The sequence below is a fragment of the Sinohyriopsis cumingii genome, chromosome 2 (genome assembly GCF_028554795.1).
Source record: "Sinohyriopsis cumingii isolate HCF-2022 chromosome 2, ASM2855479v2, whole genome shotgun sequence".
Lineage (NCBI taxonomy): Eukaryota > Metazoa > Mollusca > Bivalvia > Unionida > Unionidae > Sinohyriopsis > Sinohyriopsis cumingii.
Genome location: NC_142962.1, coordinates 14,463,739 through 14,482,924, shown reverse-complemented (window position 1 = coordinate 14,482,924; position 19,186 = coordinate 14,463,739). Strand labels below are relative to the sequence as shown.

The 19,186-nt window shown below is 37.0% G+C and overlaps 1 protein-coding gene across 1 annotated transcript in view; it reads left to right on the top strand.

Annotated features, from left to right (window-relative positions):
* LOC149804367 (protein farnesyltransferase subunit beta-like) overlaps positions 1-13,767 on the top strand; it is a 63,253-nt gene extending 49,486 nt beyond the window's left edge. Inside the window, exons 12-13 of the mRNA XM_089939480.1 lie at positions 1,858-1,972; positions 11,477-13,767. Of these exons, the coding sequence (XP_089795606.1) occupies positions 1,858-1,972; positions 11,477-11,572 (211 nt within the window). The 3' untranslated portion in view covers positions 11,573-13,767. The remainder of the gene's footprint in view (positions 1-1,857; positions 1,973-11,476) is intronic.
* Positions 13,768-19,186: the final 5,419 nt, after the last annotated feature.

The following is a 19,186-nucleotide window of genomic DNA, read 5'->3' as shown; positions in this document are numbered from 1 at the left end:
TATATTGATAATTGTGTTGATACTCGAGTCCTCTTGAATGGAAAGTCATATCTGCATGAGGTTTTCACCACAAGACTTTTTATGATGTCTGTTTGGTTCAAAATGAAACTGTTGCCACTAAGTCATCTAACTTGGCCACCAAATTGGCCATCTAGAAAATCTTGTTACTGCTACTGAATTAAAAGTCATATCAGCTTAGGGTTTTCATCAGAAACCTTATGGTGTCTAGTTAGTACTAAATAGAAATTGTGCTGATCTGTTATCCAATATGACTGCACAGTCAGATTGTTGAAAGTTTTATTGCTACCTCTTCTAAATTTATAGTCATGTCATCAACTTGGTATTAAATGAAGTCAATTCCAATCTGACATCCATTATGGCCACGATGCCAGCCTTGTTGAAAGTCCTGTTAATGATGCTCCTCTTGAATGAAAAGTCAAATCAGTATGGCTTTGTTAACCTGAATACATCTATTGTCGTAGTATCTAATTCTATCCTGAATACAACTTTTGTCATGGTATCTAATTTTATCCTGAATACAACTTTTGACATAGTATCTAATTCTATCCTGAATACAACAATTGTCATTGTATCTCATTCTACCCTGAATAGGGCTTTAGTAGTCTCTCAAGAGTAAAGTGTTCTACATCACAAAGAGTTGTGTACTTCCTAAACAAATATGGAAATGGTCAAAGCATTTCTCTGCAGTGAGATTGTACAAAATATGTGGTTGGAAACATGCTTGCTTTATTGAAAACTGATCAGTAAAATTATGACTGATGACTTTGATGTTAACTTGGATGCTGACAGTGAGGGTAGTGATATTGAAGTGATGATTCTGATGATTCCGTTGATAATAATGACTTAAATATATAGCTTTGAATTGTGTGAAGTGGACCTAAATGATAACAGGTTTTTGCACTATTGGACATTTGGAACGTTGATATTTGGAGAGAAAAAAAACTAGTTGATAAAATCAACTGGTATATTTTATTTAAAAATGAGACACTGCACACTAAAACTTAAGTACATATTTTAGAATGAGATGTAAAAAATTGTTCTTTGTAGACCAGTTTTTGTAGAATTTTCATAACTTTTGAACTAACAATGCTAGATAGTTTAAATTTGGACCAGAATACTGGAAACTGAATTGTCTTGATTATATTCATACATTTTGAGCATTTCATTTATATTCATCGACAGAAGATTCACTGAGCGTCAAGGTAAGATTTTAATCAATGTTGTTTTAAAGTCACATTTCAAAATGCAGTTGTGAACACATATGGTGGTAAGTGATAATAAAACATGTATCATCTTGTTGCAAATTTTATTATCTATTGCAAAATGTTATTTTATGTACTTGAGTAAAGAAATAACAATGTTAAAACATTTTTAGTAAACATGATGATCATCATAATTTCTGCTGCTGCTAGAGTAGGATGCTTTATTTTGCCATACTGTATTTAGAATTACTTTTTGGGACTCGGACACTGCAGTTGAAATTGGTCAACAGGATAAAATGGGTAAAAAAAACCAGTTCAGATCTGAATTTAAATATATATGCCATAATGAAAATATAAAATTCTGGTCACCGATTCTCTTGAATGGTCATATCAACATGGGGTCTTCACCAAATAGTCTACTAATGGTGCCTAGATTGTCCAAGATGAAAACTGGTGCCACTCTTGCATCCGTTATGACTGCCACATTGCCTGATTAGAAAATTGTATCACTCAAGAATATATGAGATAGTTTTAAAATTCTTTTAGGACAGAAGAGCATCCATTTCTTTGAGGAACTCTTCTGATAAAACACATGCCAATCTGGTTTTTTTCCTCACTTTTGTTTTATTTCCAGGTCTCGAGATTTCTATCACACATGCTATTGCTTGAGCGGATTGTCAGTTGCACAACACTTTGCAGGAGGAAAAATAGGGGACACATTTGTTGTAGGTCACCAAAAAAATCTACTGGTAAGTTAACAGTATAGAGAAAGAGTCTAAAACAAAACTATTTTAGAATAATCTGTTTTCCATTTGCTGTATAATGCTTTCATTTGTATCTCTCTTCAGCACATATTTATCAAATCACTATTATCATAATGCATGGACTTCACCCTCCTTGGTGCTGCAATTGACATCAGGTTTCACAGACAGTAACTACAGTAGCTTTGAGAATGAAGTATATATATGCTGAACTTTCATAAAGTTTCTACATATCTCTGAAATATTTCTAAAGCTACTACTAAAACGGAAATTGTTTTTTTAGGGTTTTTTTTAGCAAAAAACAAATGGATTTTTTTTCTTCAGATCATTTATCTAGTGGTCACCTAGTTTTGTCTTCCTCACTTTTACTTGGGTCTGACCTTGTCATCAAATGTTAACATGCAGAGGTGATAAGGCATGGTAAAAAATTAGGTGAATATAATTCATGCTTTCATATGCTTTACCTTTCTATCAAAAATGACACTGACAACATTTATCAGCTATAGTGTGTAAAACTCTGCAGTGAACACAAACCAACCCCATAGTATAGTACAGAAATTGGAAATCACAAGAATCTTAAAATCAAACAACAGCTTTGTTTCACAAAATATGGCATTTCCCCAAACCTGGTGGATGTGACCAATTTTCAGATGTTTAGATTTGAATATCTCCACAAGCATTATTTTCAGACTTTTAAATGGTGGCTTTATTTATAAAATTTATTCTTATTTATATGCAGTAACCAGTGATTTCTCCTAGATTTTCATATAGAGCATTCCCACTCTGGGATTTTCATAAACATTTAAAGTTTGGGGAAGGGTGCAGATTTGATATGAGAACAGTATAAATAGACCCCATGTAGTATGTTTTAACGAGTGCATGTGTGATAAATAGACCCCATGTAGTATGTTTTAACGAGTACATGTGTGATAGATAGACGCCATGTAGTACAGGTGAGCATTTTACTGGTTTACTGCGGTATTTTTTCCTGGTGATAGTACCACAGAACTTTTTCACTGTACCGGTATGTCGGTAGTTTGTGTCAGTAAGGAATTCTACGGAAATTCCTGATGAATCTTGTTACAGCTTTATTGATATTAACAGTGTTTTTATTATTCAGGACAAAATAGTTCCAAAAAATTTATCCTTTTTTTTTACAAAACAGTTGTATCTGTCACAAATTAATGGTGACATTTGTGAGCCGGGCAATGTACAGAAGAAATGCACCATGACACCTTTGAGTCGTGGTTTTTTTTTAGCTTCAACAATACAAGACAAAAGAAAAACAGGAATAAAAAAACTACAACGAAACAGAAAAATACTTAATATACGATACTAAAACAGAACAGAACAAATACTTAAATATACAATACTACAAATGAGACAAATGTGATACACAATCTGCATGCTGGTATTTCATTATGTAGAAACATGATAATATAAAAATGGCAACTTACCAGACATGAAGACCATAAACATTCAGATATAACAATTCTCACGAATTGTATTCACCGCCATAGGTGTAGACACAATGAAAAAGATGTCATTAGTCCAGAGACGATGTGATGAGTGCCTAGGGCATTTATTAAGTGCATGGCGCTTGATATTATCATCCCCTTCATGCGCCTTGTGCACAGTTGTAGTTGTTGTAGGGTTTAACGCCATTTTTCAGCACACGATAGGCTATACCTGGCGGCCAGTATTAATGGTGGAGGAAGAACCCGGGAAAATCTCGGAAAGAACCACCGACCCACGAGAAGCTACTGGCAAGCTTTCTCACATACCCACATTGGCTGAATCGGAGACTTGAACCCACACAGACAGAGGTGAGATGACAGTAATCCGTAACGGAAAGTGCTTTAGACCACTCGGCCACTCGGGGCCCTCCACATGCACAGACTGATCACTCATGTGCTCACTCATGACAAACACGCACCTGGGTCACATACTCCCTCCCTAAGTGTAAATGTCTCCTGACATTTAAAAAATTTGTGCCTGCAGCAACAACAAAAAAAGAAATTTACAGGAACAAATAATCAATCAGTACTATACATTGTGTCTTCAGGAATAAATAAAAACACTAATACATGACAGTTATTCACATATGATATCAAAATTTAAAAACACCATTAAAAAAATATGCAAGTTTGTCCTCCTTAGTTTAAAAAAAACACCAAACAAAAGCGGTTTTATATTGCTATATATTCCCTTTCTTTTTCTTCCGTAGTGGTACTAGTGTGACTGACCTAGTAGGTCAGCCCCAATGAGATTCTAACCCACCTGATTCTCACCGGCAGACCACTACCCCCACATCTATCGATCATTCCACAGTAATATTAGTTCATGATATGGAAGACAAGTAAAAAAAAAAATGGAACTACAGAGCTTAATAAATTAAATTGCCCAGCAAAAAATTAAATATATAAAACCACTGAAATTGAAACTACAATCACTTTCATAATGCTGTTAAACTGTCTCCTTATATTTAATATTTTTTTGTTAGATTGACAATAAATGGGATATTCAGAATCACTTGTACCTACTAAGTAAAAACAAAGAGAATGTCCGAAAGATATGATAGATCTCAGTAACTCACACGTAGTAAATCGTCTGCAAATTCACCCACTGGCCTAGCCGGTCAGGTGGTTTTCGGTCTCTGGTAGAACGCCTTACTGGTTGCTGACCTGGGTCTTCCCATGACACCTGTGGTGCTGGTGGGGTCTGGACTAAATATCACGGGCTGACACTCTGGGTCGCCCTCTAATACGGTTGTGTTTTGAACTGACCTTTAGGTAGACACCTTTGGGTATCTGAGCTGAGTGCGCTCATGCGTGGCACATGAGGGAGTAGAAAAATGAGTTTATTGGTTCATTTAAACTACTTTCATATTGCCTAAATCCACTGTTTTTAAAGGTTATACTTTCAAGAGGCTGGCTAATATGGGGGTCGATAATAGATCGAGATCTGCTATCAGAGGCAGTCCGTATGGAGTGGTCACAGGGTCACACAGTCTCCTTCCCGACCCAACTGGGTTATCTGTGTGGTATAACATACATGTCGCTGTCTGAATCAGAACTCAAAGATTCAGAGCTTGACTCTGAAGGGGTTACTTTTTGTATACTTGGGTTCTTCCGAACTGATTTCATGGGGGCTGGATCGCAAGGAAGATAGTGAAAAGGCAAGAAGCATATTACAATGCAAAGTGTGTACAGATTTCAGACCAGCTACCAACATTCTCACCTTGTACACTGGCATATCTAAATGGGGGATTGATATCACCTGATATACATGGTCCACTTGTCGGCTAATTTTTGTTTCCCCTTTTGTCCAACATTACACACTAGGACTTGGCCTCCTGCTTTAGGCTTGGACTCCGGACCTTCTTATCATACTGGACCTTGTTCTTAGCATGGCTGTTGTTAGACTCCCTCCCATGGCTATGTAAGCAAATTAGAGGCGGTCTTTCAGCCTTACCACAAGCTGGTGCAGTACGCAGATAAGCATCAACCGAAAGCCAGGGTGTGCCACCCAATCATAAGAAAATGGGATGAGAATCCAGTGGAATCATGCTTAGTAGCATTATATGCATGGATAATTGGAACAATGTATGACTTCCAATCTTGTTTTTGCTCTTCAATGTCTCTAGCATTTTTAAGAGCATTCCATTGAAGCATTCACAGGCACCATTTCCCTATGGGTGAAATGGGGAGGAGCAAGACTTCTGTATGTTTGCTAATTGGCATAGCTCCTTTATAACCCTACCCTCGAAATTACGTCCATGATCACTGTGAAGCCTTTCCAGAAAACTGTAATAGTGAAAAAGTGCTCAAAAAGGGCTTTAGCAGTAGTCTGAGCTGTTTGGTTGTGGCAAGGAATGGCCTGAGCATACCTGGTAAAATGATCAGTTATCACCAAGATACTCTGAAACCCTCCCTTAGATCGCGTAGTGACAAAAAGTCTATGTACTCGAGCTCCATAGGGCGGGTGGTGTGAATTGGGGTTTATTTAGCCATTGCCCTAACTGGGGTCTTTCTGCGTATACATCATTCGCAAGACTCCACCTTGTGATTCACATCCTTCTCCAGACCAGGCCAATAAAACCTTTGCCTAGCTAACCAAAGTTTTTTCTCTTTTTCCTGATGATGCCTTGATCATTCCATGACCCACAAATAGCGTGTTTAATGGTTGTGCTATCTGCAAAAGGATCTTCGGCAATAATAACCCTCAAACCCCAAAAATTGACGCAGCTCCTTAATGCTGTTAGGCCTTCACCAAGTCTTAATAGCAGATGCTTTCTCTGGGTCAGTCTCGATACCCTCCTCAGATCTGACTTGACCCAGATGTTATGTGACCCAGATATACGACTGAAGACATGAGCAACTCACATTTAGAGGGTTTCAGCTTAAGACCATGCTGGTGTAAGCATGCGAACGTTGACTCCAAACGGTCCATGTGTTCATTGAATGTCTCTATGAAAATGAGGATATCTGGAAAATGAGGCACTCCCTGAGGTGCGTATCACCCATCTATTTCTCCATAAGACGTTGAAATGTAGCTCCAGCATTGTACAAAACAAAACTCATGCAATTCGCCTCTTAAAAGCCGAGTGGACCTATTGAGAAGGCTGTGTATTGCTTGTGTTCTTCCTTCATCTTGACTTGCCAATATCCTGATCTTAGGTCCAGCTTGGAGAAGAGTTTGACCTTTCACAATATATCGACAGTATCATCAAACTGCAGCAGCATGTAGGCATCCAGGTCTTTGCATTGAGGGTCCTGTAGTCAATGCAGAAACATAGGCTGTTGTCTCGTTTCCAGACCAACACAACATTAGAGGAGTATGGACTGTCAGAGTCCCTGATTGCATCAGCATCTAGCTTTCCTTAATATGCTGACAGACCTCCTCACACATCCCCGGGGGTATTCTTCTGTATGGTTGTTTGAAAGGTTTATCATCGTTGAGTACTATCTTAGGCTTGATGAGGTCAGTCTTTCCCAAGTCTGTGGGGCCCTTAAAAAATATGCAGTCCAATTTGCCCAATACGTGTCTAGTCTATCCAGTTGCTCTAGGGTCAGATTTTCCATGTCGATCTTAACCTTCAGATCTTCCTGAGTAGAATATAAACTGTTCTCTGGCCTGCTGGGGGAAAAATCAGAAGCTAAGTGGTCAACCACTTTGACTTCACTTATGAGACATATATCAGAATTAGGTCTTATTGTCACACATTTGGCAGACATATTGCAAAGTTTGACCTGAACTTTGGAATGTGAGCACAGTTGATTAACCCTGATTACTCTTGGACAAACTGTAAAATGTTCAGAGTTTCCTAAGTTCTCTGTAATCGCTTCTGTTATATGAGCACCAACATTACGGGTGATGCTGTTGATAGTAAAGTTTCATACGGTACAATGCTGACAGTATGCACATTGGTAGATATGACTGTAAATGAATTACACTCAATGTTATCCATAGCAATCTTCCATGCATCCAGAATTCTATCTGTAGAAGTATTATCAAGCATGTAATCCCTACACAAACAAATCACATTTGTCCCTGTAACTACAGGACAGGTACGGTTGGACTCTGTATCATGTACCACTAAAATAGGGACACTAAATTCAAAATCACACAAAAACGGCATTAAAATCGGATGCTCAATGTTCCTTAGGTAAATAAGAAGAGAACCATCAGCAGTAGTGACTTTGAGGCCCAGTGACTCGAGAGAGTGAAGCACTGGCTTATCACTAAGTGACAGATAAAAACTATTTGATACAGTAGTCACCATGGACCCACTGTCAATAAAGGCCGTGACCGGGACATTAAGTAAACAATACTAGTGTTGGAAGAACCAACTAAACACTAAAACATCATATTCTGGCCTTTTGTTACCTTTGGTTACCTGCCCCCATATGGTCATCTACAGAGGCGGTTAATCATTTAACTGATGTGTTCCTCTACTGTAGCCATGCCATCGGTTGTTGTTACCTCATTTTCCATTTCCCCGATTTCCATGATAGTTGAACAAGTTACTACTACTGCTGCAATGGGCCTGGGTTATTGCTGTCATCACTTTGGCCCTGTTTATTGTCATTACACCACCCTCTGTTAATTTCCGTCAGTTCTCTGAGGAGTAATGGATGTTATTTACCTGTTTAGTAAGAGTGTTGATTTGTAATCCCAATCTCTCCTTTGTGTGTTGGATCCACAAGTGGACTGGTGGTATACTTTTTAGTTGGGATTGGGCCAGCATCCTTCAGCAGCAACTTCAGCTGCTTGTCGACCATCCTAATCTCTTGCAATAACTTGTCATAGTAATGGTGTTGAACTTATGGCGAATGTGGCTCTTCAGGAGATCACACCTCAGTGAAAACCAAAACTTATCTGAGGAGGCCATCCTTATCCTCTTCTCTGATGTGGCCTGCTTCAGTCGCAGTTTGTAGAAGTGTTCCCAGTCTACAATCAAAGGTAGTCACCGATTCCCCTTCTCTTTGGAAAGAGTTGAAACATTCTTGCATCATCATGCCTTGGGTTGACATATGTCCGAAGGCAGTAGCTAAGTGCTTCAATATGGATTCAGTGGATGCTTTCTTGCCTAATACTATGACTGTATGTCTCGCCCTGCCTCGTAGAGACCGTATAAGCACCTGAATTATAATGGCCAGAAGATATTCAGCTAGGAGACATGTTACCTCGAATCTCCACTTGTGATATATGATGTCACTTTTCTGTATTGGCTCATCCCTTGAAAAGAATGGGATCTTGGGTACTACGGTGGAAGTGAGTGGTGTGGGCATAGCACTGAGAGCAGAACAAGTACCCTGGGAATTGTCTATTAGTGCTGAAGCACCCATACTAACCTTAGGCTTGGTATTTACACTCTGTCAAACGAGTTGCTGAGTGATCCTCTCCTGATACCTGCAACAGGAGTGCTTTGCAACAAAGGGGTGGAGGGGGGGTATAAACTTGTTTGACTGGGGTTACGGATATGTTTGATGGGGGTACAACAAATTTAAATGGGGTCCCACGTGGCATTACCACATAACCACTGGCATTTAATGTCTATATCATCCCCTTTTCTGTCATGGAATTCTTACTTGTAGCCATCATGAAGAGAAACCTAAACAGATGTGCGCAAATATTACCACACTAAACGAATTGTTCAATGGTTTGGTGTATTTATTGTACAACAGTGATTTGTCGTACAACCACAGCTTAGTGAGAGAAAAAAAATCAGATACTGTTTAACAGCTTTGCAAACACAATAATGGGGTAGGGTGGGGGCAAGATTGATACTAATATTACTGCAAAATGACTTAATTTAGGTACACAAATATACAAAAATTTCTAAAGTACTTGATAGAGAAAGTTCTGCACTCCTGAAAATTCTAGAATGCACCAAGAATATTAGACTGAAGCTTTTGCATCAAATAAACAAATTATGGTGTATAACACTAAACATAAATATGAATAATGCAAAGACTTAGGTTACATAATAAATACTATAGATCTCATTGGAATGTTCATTAAATTAATGCAGATTTATTTTTAGTAACCAACGAATCTTTGAAATTGCTAAAGACAATATGTCAGTATAAATTTAAACAATGCCAGAGCAGCCCTGGAATTGACTCAGTTATTTCTGTGCTGCATGTGATATGTGGGTCAAACCATGCTGCTAGTTGGAGAAAAAAATAAGCTGTGTAACTGTACCGATTAGTGAAACTAATAAGTTAAAACAAAATGATAACGGTACTAAATGTGTCAAGAATAAATGAAACATTTAACTTACAGTATCAGGAATCCTTCCTTCAGAAAATAAATAATCAATACACTTAACAAAAAACACATAACACTAAACAAATTTTACGAGTTCTATACACACAATTGTTTCTGTCCATTAACTGCAAAGATAATGACGTACTCACAAGAAACACGATGAAAGAAAAATGTCTGCGCACTTCCTTTTTCTATTCCAGTTGGAAAAAACACTAAATCAGGAAAAGCGTTAACTTCCACCTCTTAACCTGCACTCCTCAGTCTGCACTGGTAGTGTTACTTCAGTCTGGTCTAATTGTGGTTTTTCTTTTTCCTGTTTTTCTTTTGTTTCATATTGTTGATGCTAAATAAACCCCATGGCCCAGGGGTGTTGTGTTCGTTTCTTTTGTACATTGCCTGGCTGACAAATACTTATGATCCTTTAATCACACTTTTGACACTGTCACTATCAATGTGGTAGCCAAATGAACTGTAAAACAGATTAGGGCAAAATCCAGCTTTCAGAAGAATTTCAGATTAAAATAACAAAAATCAAACCAAACAAATGTATATGTCATGTTTCAGTTATTTACGTACTTAAGTGAATGGCATCCACCAATATATAGCCTTGTGAAGTGTAGTTAGTAAAACAATAACTAGATAATCAGGAAAGTGCAGTTAGTAAAACAATAACTAGATAATCAGGGAAGTGCAGTTAGTAAAACAGTAACTAGATAATCAGGGAAAGCTTCTCATTGCTCACAATGCAGGAAGTCACTTGTTAAGCACTTGGTAATAGCAGTTGATTTAAAAGTCAAATGCATATGTATCATACTGAACTTTGTTCATAATTATGTTACAGGTTTTATCACACTGTTATTAATGATGTTACAGATTTTGTCACACTGTCAGTAATAATGTTACAGGTTTTGTCACACTGTTAATAATAATGTTGCAGGTTTTGTCACACTGTTAATAAAAATGTTACAGGTTTTGTCACACTGTTAATAATAATACTACAGGTTTTGCCACTCTGTTAATAATAATGTTACAGGTTTTGTCACGCTGTTAATAATAATGTTACAGGTTTTGTCACACCGTTAATAATGTTACAGGTTTTGTCACACCGTTAATAATGTTACAGGTTTTGTCACACCATTAATAATAATGTTACAGGTTTTGTCACACTCATGACAAATCAAGTCTGCATGATTGTACAATCACACATCTTGAAGAAAGAAAAAAAAAATGAATAACAAGTGTAAATTATTTTGGATGATCCCTTTAAATATTTATTTCTGTAATTAAACAGTTTTTTGAAAAAAGACATTTATTTTCTTTTAAATTTCAAGACAGTTATTAATAGAGTTTTGTGTGTAAACATTAAAGTTGTTTTTGTCCTTCCTTCTGTGAATATTTATGGGAATCACAATCTACATCTCTTCCCAAAATTAAAAAATTAAAATTTTGTTGAGTCTTTTGATGTTGTGCAGTCTTTTGCATAATCATTTTTCATTTTGCTCTTCATTGACGGCAAAATAACATCTAATAAATAGTGTCACTTGTCATATCACTGAACAATGATATTTTTATGGTTTGCATAATATAGTATTGTCATGTGTAAAGTTATTTGATCAACTTAAAATGGTATCTCTTGCTTGTTATTTTATGTGGTTAATTTAATATCCAAATTAAATATGTGAATTTAAACTTGTTTATCAATATGTTCATTTTCAGAAACCCACCCATCCTGTGTTCAACATTGGTGTAGATGCCACTGTACATGCAACTCTTTACTTCAGTGCTTTGCCAGTCCCAGAGACCAGTCAATAGGATTCACACTTTACTTCAGTGCTCCTCTAGTCCCAGGGACCAGTCAACAGGATTCACACACTTCAATACTCTGCCAGTCCATGAACAGTCAACAGGATTCACACTTTACTTAAGTGCTCTGCCAGTCAAATGGTTCACTTGTCAGTGCTCTGCCAGTCCCATGGACCACTCAATAGGATTCACACTTCATTGCTCTGCTACTCCCATGGACCAGTGAACAGGATTCACTTTATTTCAGTACACTGCCAGTCCCAGGGACCAGTCAATAAAATTCACACAGCTGATAAATAAGAATCTATCATGTGTAATTGCACCAGGCACAACTGTTGTGTTGGCACATTGAACAATTGATATACAGTGTGACCCCGCTATCGCATGTTCCATTATAACATGAATTCATGTATAACACGATCATGGCATGGCTTCCGAAATTTCATATACATGTATTTGTCTCGTACATAAAAAAAAAATCTTCCTAAAAGTACAAAAAGTTATGGTTTTTTTTCTTCATTTTGGGGAAGAGATCGCTTATGTTTTCTGACACAAGACGGTCAGGGCATGGTTCCTGAAAAATTTTATATGCATCTATTTTTATCATACTTGAAAAATAATTTTTCGCTTACTATAAGTATGAAAAATAATGTGTAAAAAGTTTATTCAGGGATCACTCTGGGCTTCGCCAGTATTGCAGTTTGTTTTCCTTATTGGCAACAAAATGTACCATCAGGCAATTTCTTTTGCATCAACATTGTTGACTATTTAAACTTGTATATACATTCTTGGGTTTTGGAGTGGAGAAATTCAGAGATACCATGAAAGGAAGCTGCAAACTTGGATATAAAATGCACTGGAATCTATCTATTGTTACATAAACAAATCCTTTGTTCATATTGACAAACCATTTTAACAGTGCATTCTTATATTATAATCCTTTTATGCTGACATCTGGCCTAACACTGTATGTTGTGATACACTCAAATAGTCATGCTACTGGACTAAACACAACAGACCAGTCTTTGAAGGCAGGAACTGCTACATTCGACCAAATGACAGATAATTCTCTCTTTTTAATGTACTCAGAAAAAAAAGTTTTGTTGATACTTCCTAGAAACTGATTACCTTTGAAGCACCGATCTCTCTGTATAAATACTAAGCAAATGAAAATAAAATCAGTCTCAATGTTCTACAATTATTTGATGTTGCTGCCACAATAATGGGCATTCGTTTGATCCTCCAAGGTTGGACATAAGCGGTGACTTCAATAACATATGCATCCATCATCAAAGCATGCCAGCTTAAGTCTTCAGTAAAAACAAAGTGCCTTTCATCAAAGGACATCAGCACCAAGCATAATAAAAGCAATGGAATCTGATGGATTGTGTTATTTTCCAAAGGACTGGAACAGATTTATGCTTAAGATTGCTGCAAACAGCAGCAAAAAATAAATTAAATTTCCAATCTTTTGAAACCATTGATATCTGGCAGTCATTAATTGTTAAACTTATGAATTTGTTCATGTTTTTATGTCCCTATGAATAGCCTCCTCTCCTGGGTAGCCTTGGAAAAATGATGTCTGTCTCCAGCTGACCAAAAATCAAGGCTAATTTAAGTACATGTACATGTTGCATGTAAACAACTACAGCCATGTGTTTGTTGACAATGGGATGTAGGTTAAACAAGGAATAGATGTGCTATTTGTGTTTTCTAATGGAATGTGACTGATACATGAATTTCATAACGTGATCTATACTCAAATTCATGGATTTTTTTAATAAAAATGTACAGTAATTAGCACATTATGGATTGTACTACACAAAGGTAAATTGTCAATATGAAGTTTATTTCAGACTAGTTTTGTCTTCATTTAATCAAAAGCCTGTATTTTTGCACCTGCTTTACTTACACCCCATACCACAGTTTGGTACATAACATGGCGAGGTTCTTTGGACACTTCATGTTATAGCGGTGTCACACTGTAATTTATCATTAATGGTAATGGATGGATCAGATAATATTACAATAATGCTCATATTTACCAACATAATTCAAAAATGAGGAAAAGAGATTTGTACATTTCTTTTTTAAAACATGCTGCTGCTGCTGCCCTCACCTGTGATGAAAGTTGATCAGCACTCATTTGCACTGTAAGCACAATGGTAATTGATACAAAACAAAAATAAAACAAACAAAAACAATTCTTTGAACTTTTAATGCAAAATGATTTTCCACAACTCCTTTCCAGTTTTAGGTCTTCCTGCTAAAGATCATTAGTGTACACCTGGGTACTTTAGCATCTCTCTCATGAGACAAGTGCTTGTATCTGCTCTATACTTCTTGGATTGAAAAATTTAAAGGCATTCTCAAGTTTTGCAAAGTAAACAATTCGAAAATGTTTCGTTTAAACTAAGTTGGCCATCATGCAGCCATCTTGTCCTATTCCTATACACTACATTGTGGACAAAAAAAATGTTCACATAAATCAGAGGTCTCGCTAGGATTTTAAAACTCGGAGTCCAGTAAAAATAGTAGTCCCATCTGAACCGTTAGGTCTAGCGGCTTCAGCACTCTTCTCAATTTTATTACATTCTTCATCAATTTGCTTTTTAACCCCGAAATGCACTTACCCAGATTTTGCGACCAACATTTTGTCTAGGTCTTGACATGTCTTCATTTCGAGGTCACACACATTACTTATTCTGCTACACTATGAAACGAACACAATAATGAAAGCTAAATTTGTTCATTTGATGTATTCTTATAATGACCACATGTACATCTCTGGGTCTTTCTGCCTCTGAATTCAATCATTGTAAATATCAGCACATTTTCCCACAATCAGCAGCTAGTCAAAGTCTTTGAACTTGCCACCCAGCTTTTGCATCATGTTCTTTTGATGTACTCTTATAATTACATTTTCACTCAGCAGGTGGTTAAACTGGACTGGCAAAGCCTTTGAATTTGCCGCCAAGCTACTGGATGCATGCAGAGGACTCCTGCAACGATTTTCTGCATCCCAGATAAAATGTTTGTGTCCAAATATGTGATTAAGCAATTCTGAGATCTCCGTAAATATTCTGTACATGGTCCTGACAAAAAGGATACCCACCTTTGCCCAGTGTTACTACCAGTGGAACCATTATGGGTATATACAAATTGGTTTCACTTTGTTTTTGCTTTTTTTTTCATACTATGAAAAGTAACATCACCACAACATTTACTTAGTTCAGATACTGCATTGTGTCTTTGGGCAAGGCACTTTACTCCAATCACAGTGGCACTAAATAACCTACTTGTGTTGCTGTGCCAAACCTAACCCTTAGGAAGGCCAACCTAAATTGGCTGCCTCAGCATGTCCCAAACAAAGCCACTTAGCTTTCATTTCCTCAGTAGGATATAGCCAGTTAATGTGTTAAAAGTGCAGTTAAAACCAAATACAAAAGAATAATACCTAGGGAAATGTTGTACCTTCAAGACTGAATATGGCTACCAATATGTATGCTTTCAAAACCAGGCTACACTGTTGTTGCAACTTAAAAATGTGGCCAATGTTGTAACACAAGTGATCATTGCACACCAGTCACCTTTTTTGTTTCAAACATTCCTCCAGAATAATGTATAGTTTTATTTTTGCCTTTTTTTAAAATACAAAACTTACCTCATTTATAGTAGAACGAAGGGAAACTGCACTACTCTGATATCCATCATAAAGTCGATAGTAACAGTCTGAAATGTATGTTGATCCCAACCAAGCTTTTTTAATACAGCAATCCTGACCTAGCATTTCTACTTATGTAATCCACATCTTAGGCCAACATAATTCTGCAATGTAGGCTCTGGTTCAACTCAGGCTGGATTATTTATTTGTATCTGCTCGCCAAGGGTGTGATTATTTATTTCTACTTGCCACCTATTTAGGAGTTACCATGACGATATCCAGCAGGGCTATTAGTTCACATTGTTGAATTATCTCTATTATTTAGTAATTAATCCAGTACAACCAATGCACCAGCAATACTCGTCTTTAAACTTAAATCTGGCAGCAGACTGCAGTTGAGGATATTAACATCACACAATGTCACCACAAAATCATAACAATCCATAGAATATGTACTATTGCAATAGTCATGTTTTCTTCACTTTGTTTTAAGGACTCTGTAATTTTATAGTTCTTTTCATTTTGCTGTTTATGTTTTATAGTATTTTACTTTCATAAATATTTACTATCAAAGCATGAATAAAAATAAAAATGAGACATAAACCAGAATGCTCCAAGAACTCTTTTGCAGTATTTGAATTACTGGTCAAAAACATGTCCCACTGTAGGCTTGGGGATGTATTTAAGTACCTGTCCAAAACACATCCCCTGGCAAGCTTGAAGATATATTTGAACTATTTGTCCAAAACATCCCACTGCAAGTTTGGTGATATATTTGAATTACCTGTCCAAAACACATACCCTTGCAGGCTTTGGGATGTTTATATTACCTGTCCAAAACACGTACCCTTGCAGGCTAGGGGATGTGTTTGAATTACCTGTCCAAAAAAACAACACCCTGCTAGCTTGGGGGTGTATTAAAATTATCTGTCCAAAACACATCCCCTGCAAGCTTGGAGATATATTTGAACTACTTGTCTGAAACATCCCACTGCAAGTTTGGTAATATATTTGAATTACCTGTCCAAAACATGTACCCTTGCAAGCTTTGGGATGTTTAAATTACTGGGCCAAAACACGTACCCTTGCAGGCTAGGGGATATATTTGAATTACCTGTCCAAAACACGTCCTCTTGCAGGCTTGGGGATGTGTTTGAATTACCTATGCAAAACATATCCTCTTGCAGGCTTGGAGATGTGTTTGAATTACCTGTCCAAAACAACAACACCCTGCTAGCTTGGGGATATATTTGAATTACCTGTCCAAAACATGTACCCTTGCAGGCATGGGGCTGTGTTTGAATTACCTGTCCAAAACAACAACACCCTGCAAGCTTGGGGATATATTTGAATTACCTGTCCAAAACACCACCACCCTACAGGCTAGAGGATGTGTTTGAATTACCTGTCCAAAACACGTCCCCTTGCAGGCTTGGGGATATGTTTGAATTACCTGTCCTAAACACCACTACCCTGCAGGCTTGGGGATATATTTGAATTACCTGTCCAAATCACCACCACCACCACCCTGCAGGCTAGGGAATGTGTTTGAATTACCCATCCAAAACACATCCCCATGCAGTATTGGGGATGTAGAATAGGCCTGATGTGCCATCTTGCATTTTTTTAAAGCAGCTAATGAAGGAAAAAGTTTGCCATAATATGCTTCCTAGGATGATGTTCCAACCTAGATATTGGACTAAAGAGTGCAGGTTTTTATAGGCAACTTTTGACTTTTTGTCTCGGGGAGTTTATGTAGCATCTTTACCTATATTGTCTTTTGCTTCATGGTGCACGTTTTCTTTTGGCTGAATGAATTTAACTTCCAGACGATTTGGGCAAGGTTTTGTTATATAGCTTGTGTTTGGCACTAAATATCCGAAATTGTGCTGACATACTGTTGGACCATGTACATACATACTGTCCTAAACTGTTGGACCATGTACATACATACTGTCCTAAACAAAAATCAAAGTTGGGTGGATGGACAGACAGGGTAACACAATATGTCCTTCCACACTTGTGGCAGGGTATAATCAGAATTTTCACACTTTGAAGTAGTGCAGTTATCCAGGTATCACACTTATCCTTGTTTACCAGCCCACAAGAATAATGACCTAAGTGGGATCCCACTCTGGACATCAAGAAGTTTTTGCTCCTTTCAAGAAAACTGTTTCTCTCAAGCTAAGATGTTAAGTTGAAAGCTGTAGTTGAGACTGCAGGTTACACGGACATATTGTCACCAAATATGATGCCATGGCATTCCAGTCATTTTGAAAAATTGGCCCAGGGTCCTACAGATCTATCAGTATAGCTCTACTCTTACTTTATGGACATGAAAACCATTAACTGACTACGCTTCTTCAGAGGACTGATACAAAACCTAAATCAATTTATCTGTAGCTAAGTCAAGAATAGGGGGGAGCTCACCAATGATTATGTACTTTTGAGAGCGTGATGTATGTAAGGTGAAGTTGTTTACATTTGAAACATGCACAATGGAGAGAATGTTGGCATGTCTCTAAGTTACTTTGATGTCCTGTGGCTGACATTTCTTTGGATATTGTACTTTTGGAAATTGTACATGATCTAAGCACACAGTAGACCAAAATGGTTTCTCCCATGTGCTTGAAAAATTAACCCGAATTAGTCAAAAGTACACTAACTTTAGCATTTATTAAAATGGGGGATTTTGCCAAAGCAGGCAATACCAGCTTCTGAAAGTGCAATGAATGAATTACAAAATATTTGGAAAGTAAAAAACTTGTCAGCTTTTTTTGGTACAATTTACCTATGGTGAGCAAGCTGATTTTTTTAGGTGCACAGCTTTAGTGAGTCCACGCTGTATACTCTATATCCCAATTTATACCCATCAATCATGCACTAAAATAAAGGAAATCAAAAGTTCTTTTGAAACACCAATGGTAAACAAGGTCTTTTTTAAACAGTATAACCAGTGAGGAAACCAGGGGAAATTCTTTTTCTTTAAAATTCTAACCCTGTGCTAAATACAAAAGTGTAGAATGCCACCTTAAAACAAATATGAAAATTTATGCAATTATTTTTCTTATTTTCATATCATTACATATGATGTTCTGAAGAAAATGGTAGATTAACATTGATGTTATGCTTGAAAATAAGCAAATCATGCTTATTTTGCTCTTGCTTACACAATATGCCTTGAGACAGTACTGTGAGAATAATGACCTTAATTGTGGGGAAATTAGAAGTCTTTGAAAATATGAGTGAAGTCAACTTTGGATTTAAAACTGTTGCATTAAGTGAACCTCATCTGCTCCATCCCTTTTCAAGGTGTAAAATTTATTGATGACATCTCAGGAATAATTATGTCAAGTTTCTCATTCAGGTCTTTCAGTATAACATTGGTTGCTACATTGACAAGACGTATTGTGCATTTTTAAAATGGCTCATTTTTCATTGCAAATGGGAGGGGGGACTGGGCTTGTATGGTACTCTGACATCAATAAATACTGTCTGGGAATATGGGAGAATTATTCTAAAAAAGGGCTGTAGTGAAATCATACAATACCTGTGTGTTCTATAAGGGGGCACTCACCAGTTATGTACTTTTGAGATGTATATAAGGTTAAATTGTTTGCATTTAAAACATGCACAACAGAGAGAATATTGGCATGCCTCTATGCTAATTTCATGTACTGTGGCTGACATTTCTTTGAATATTTTACTTGTGGAAACTATACATGATCTAAATACACTGTAGCCCAAAATGGCTGCTTCCACGTGCTTGAAAACTTGACCTGCATTAGTCAAAAGTACACTAGCAGTTATTAAAACAAAACAAATTTTTCCAAAGTAGGCAATAGCAGCTACTGAAAGTGCAACAAATGAATTACAAAATATCTGGAAAGTAAACTACATGTCAGCTCTCATTTTTACAATTTACCTCTGAAATCCAGGAAGTGAAAATGACCAAGAAA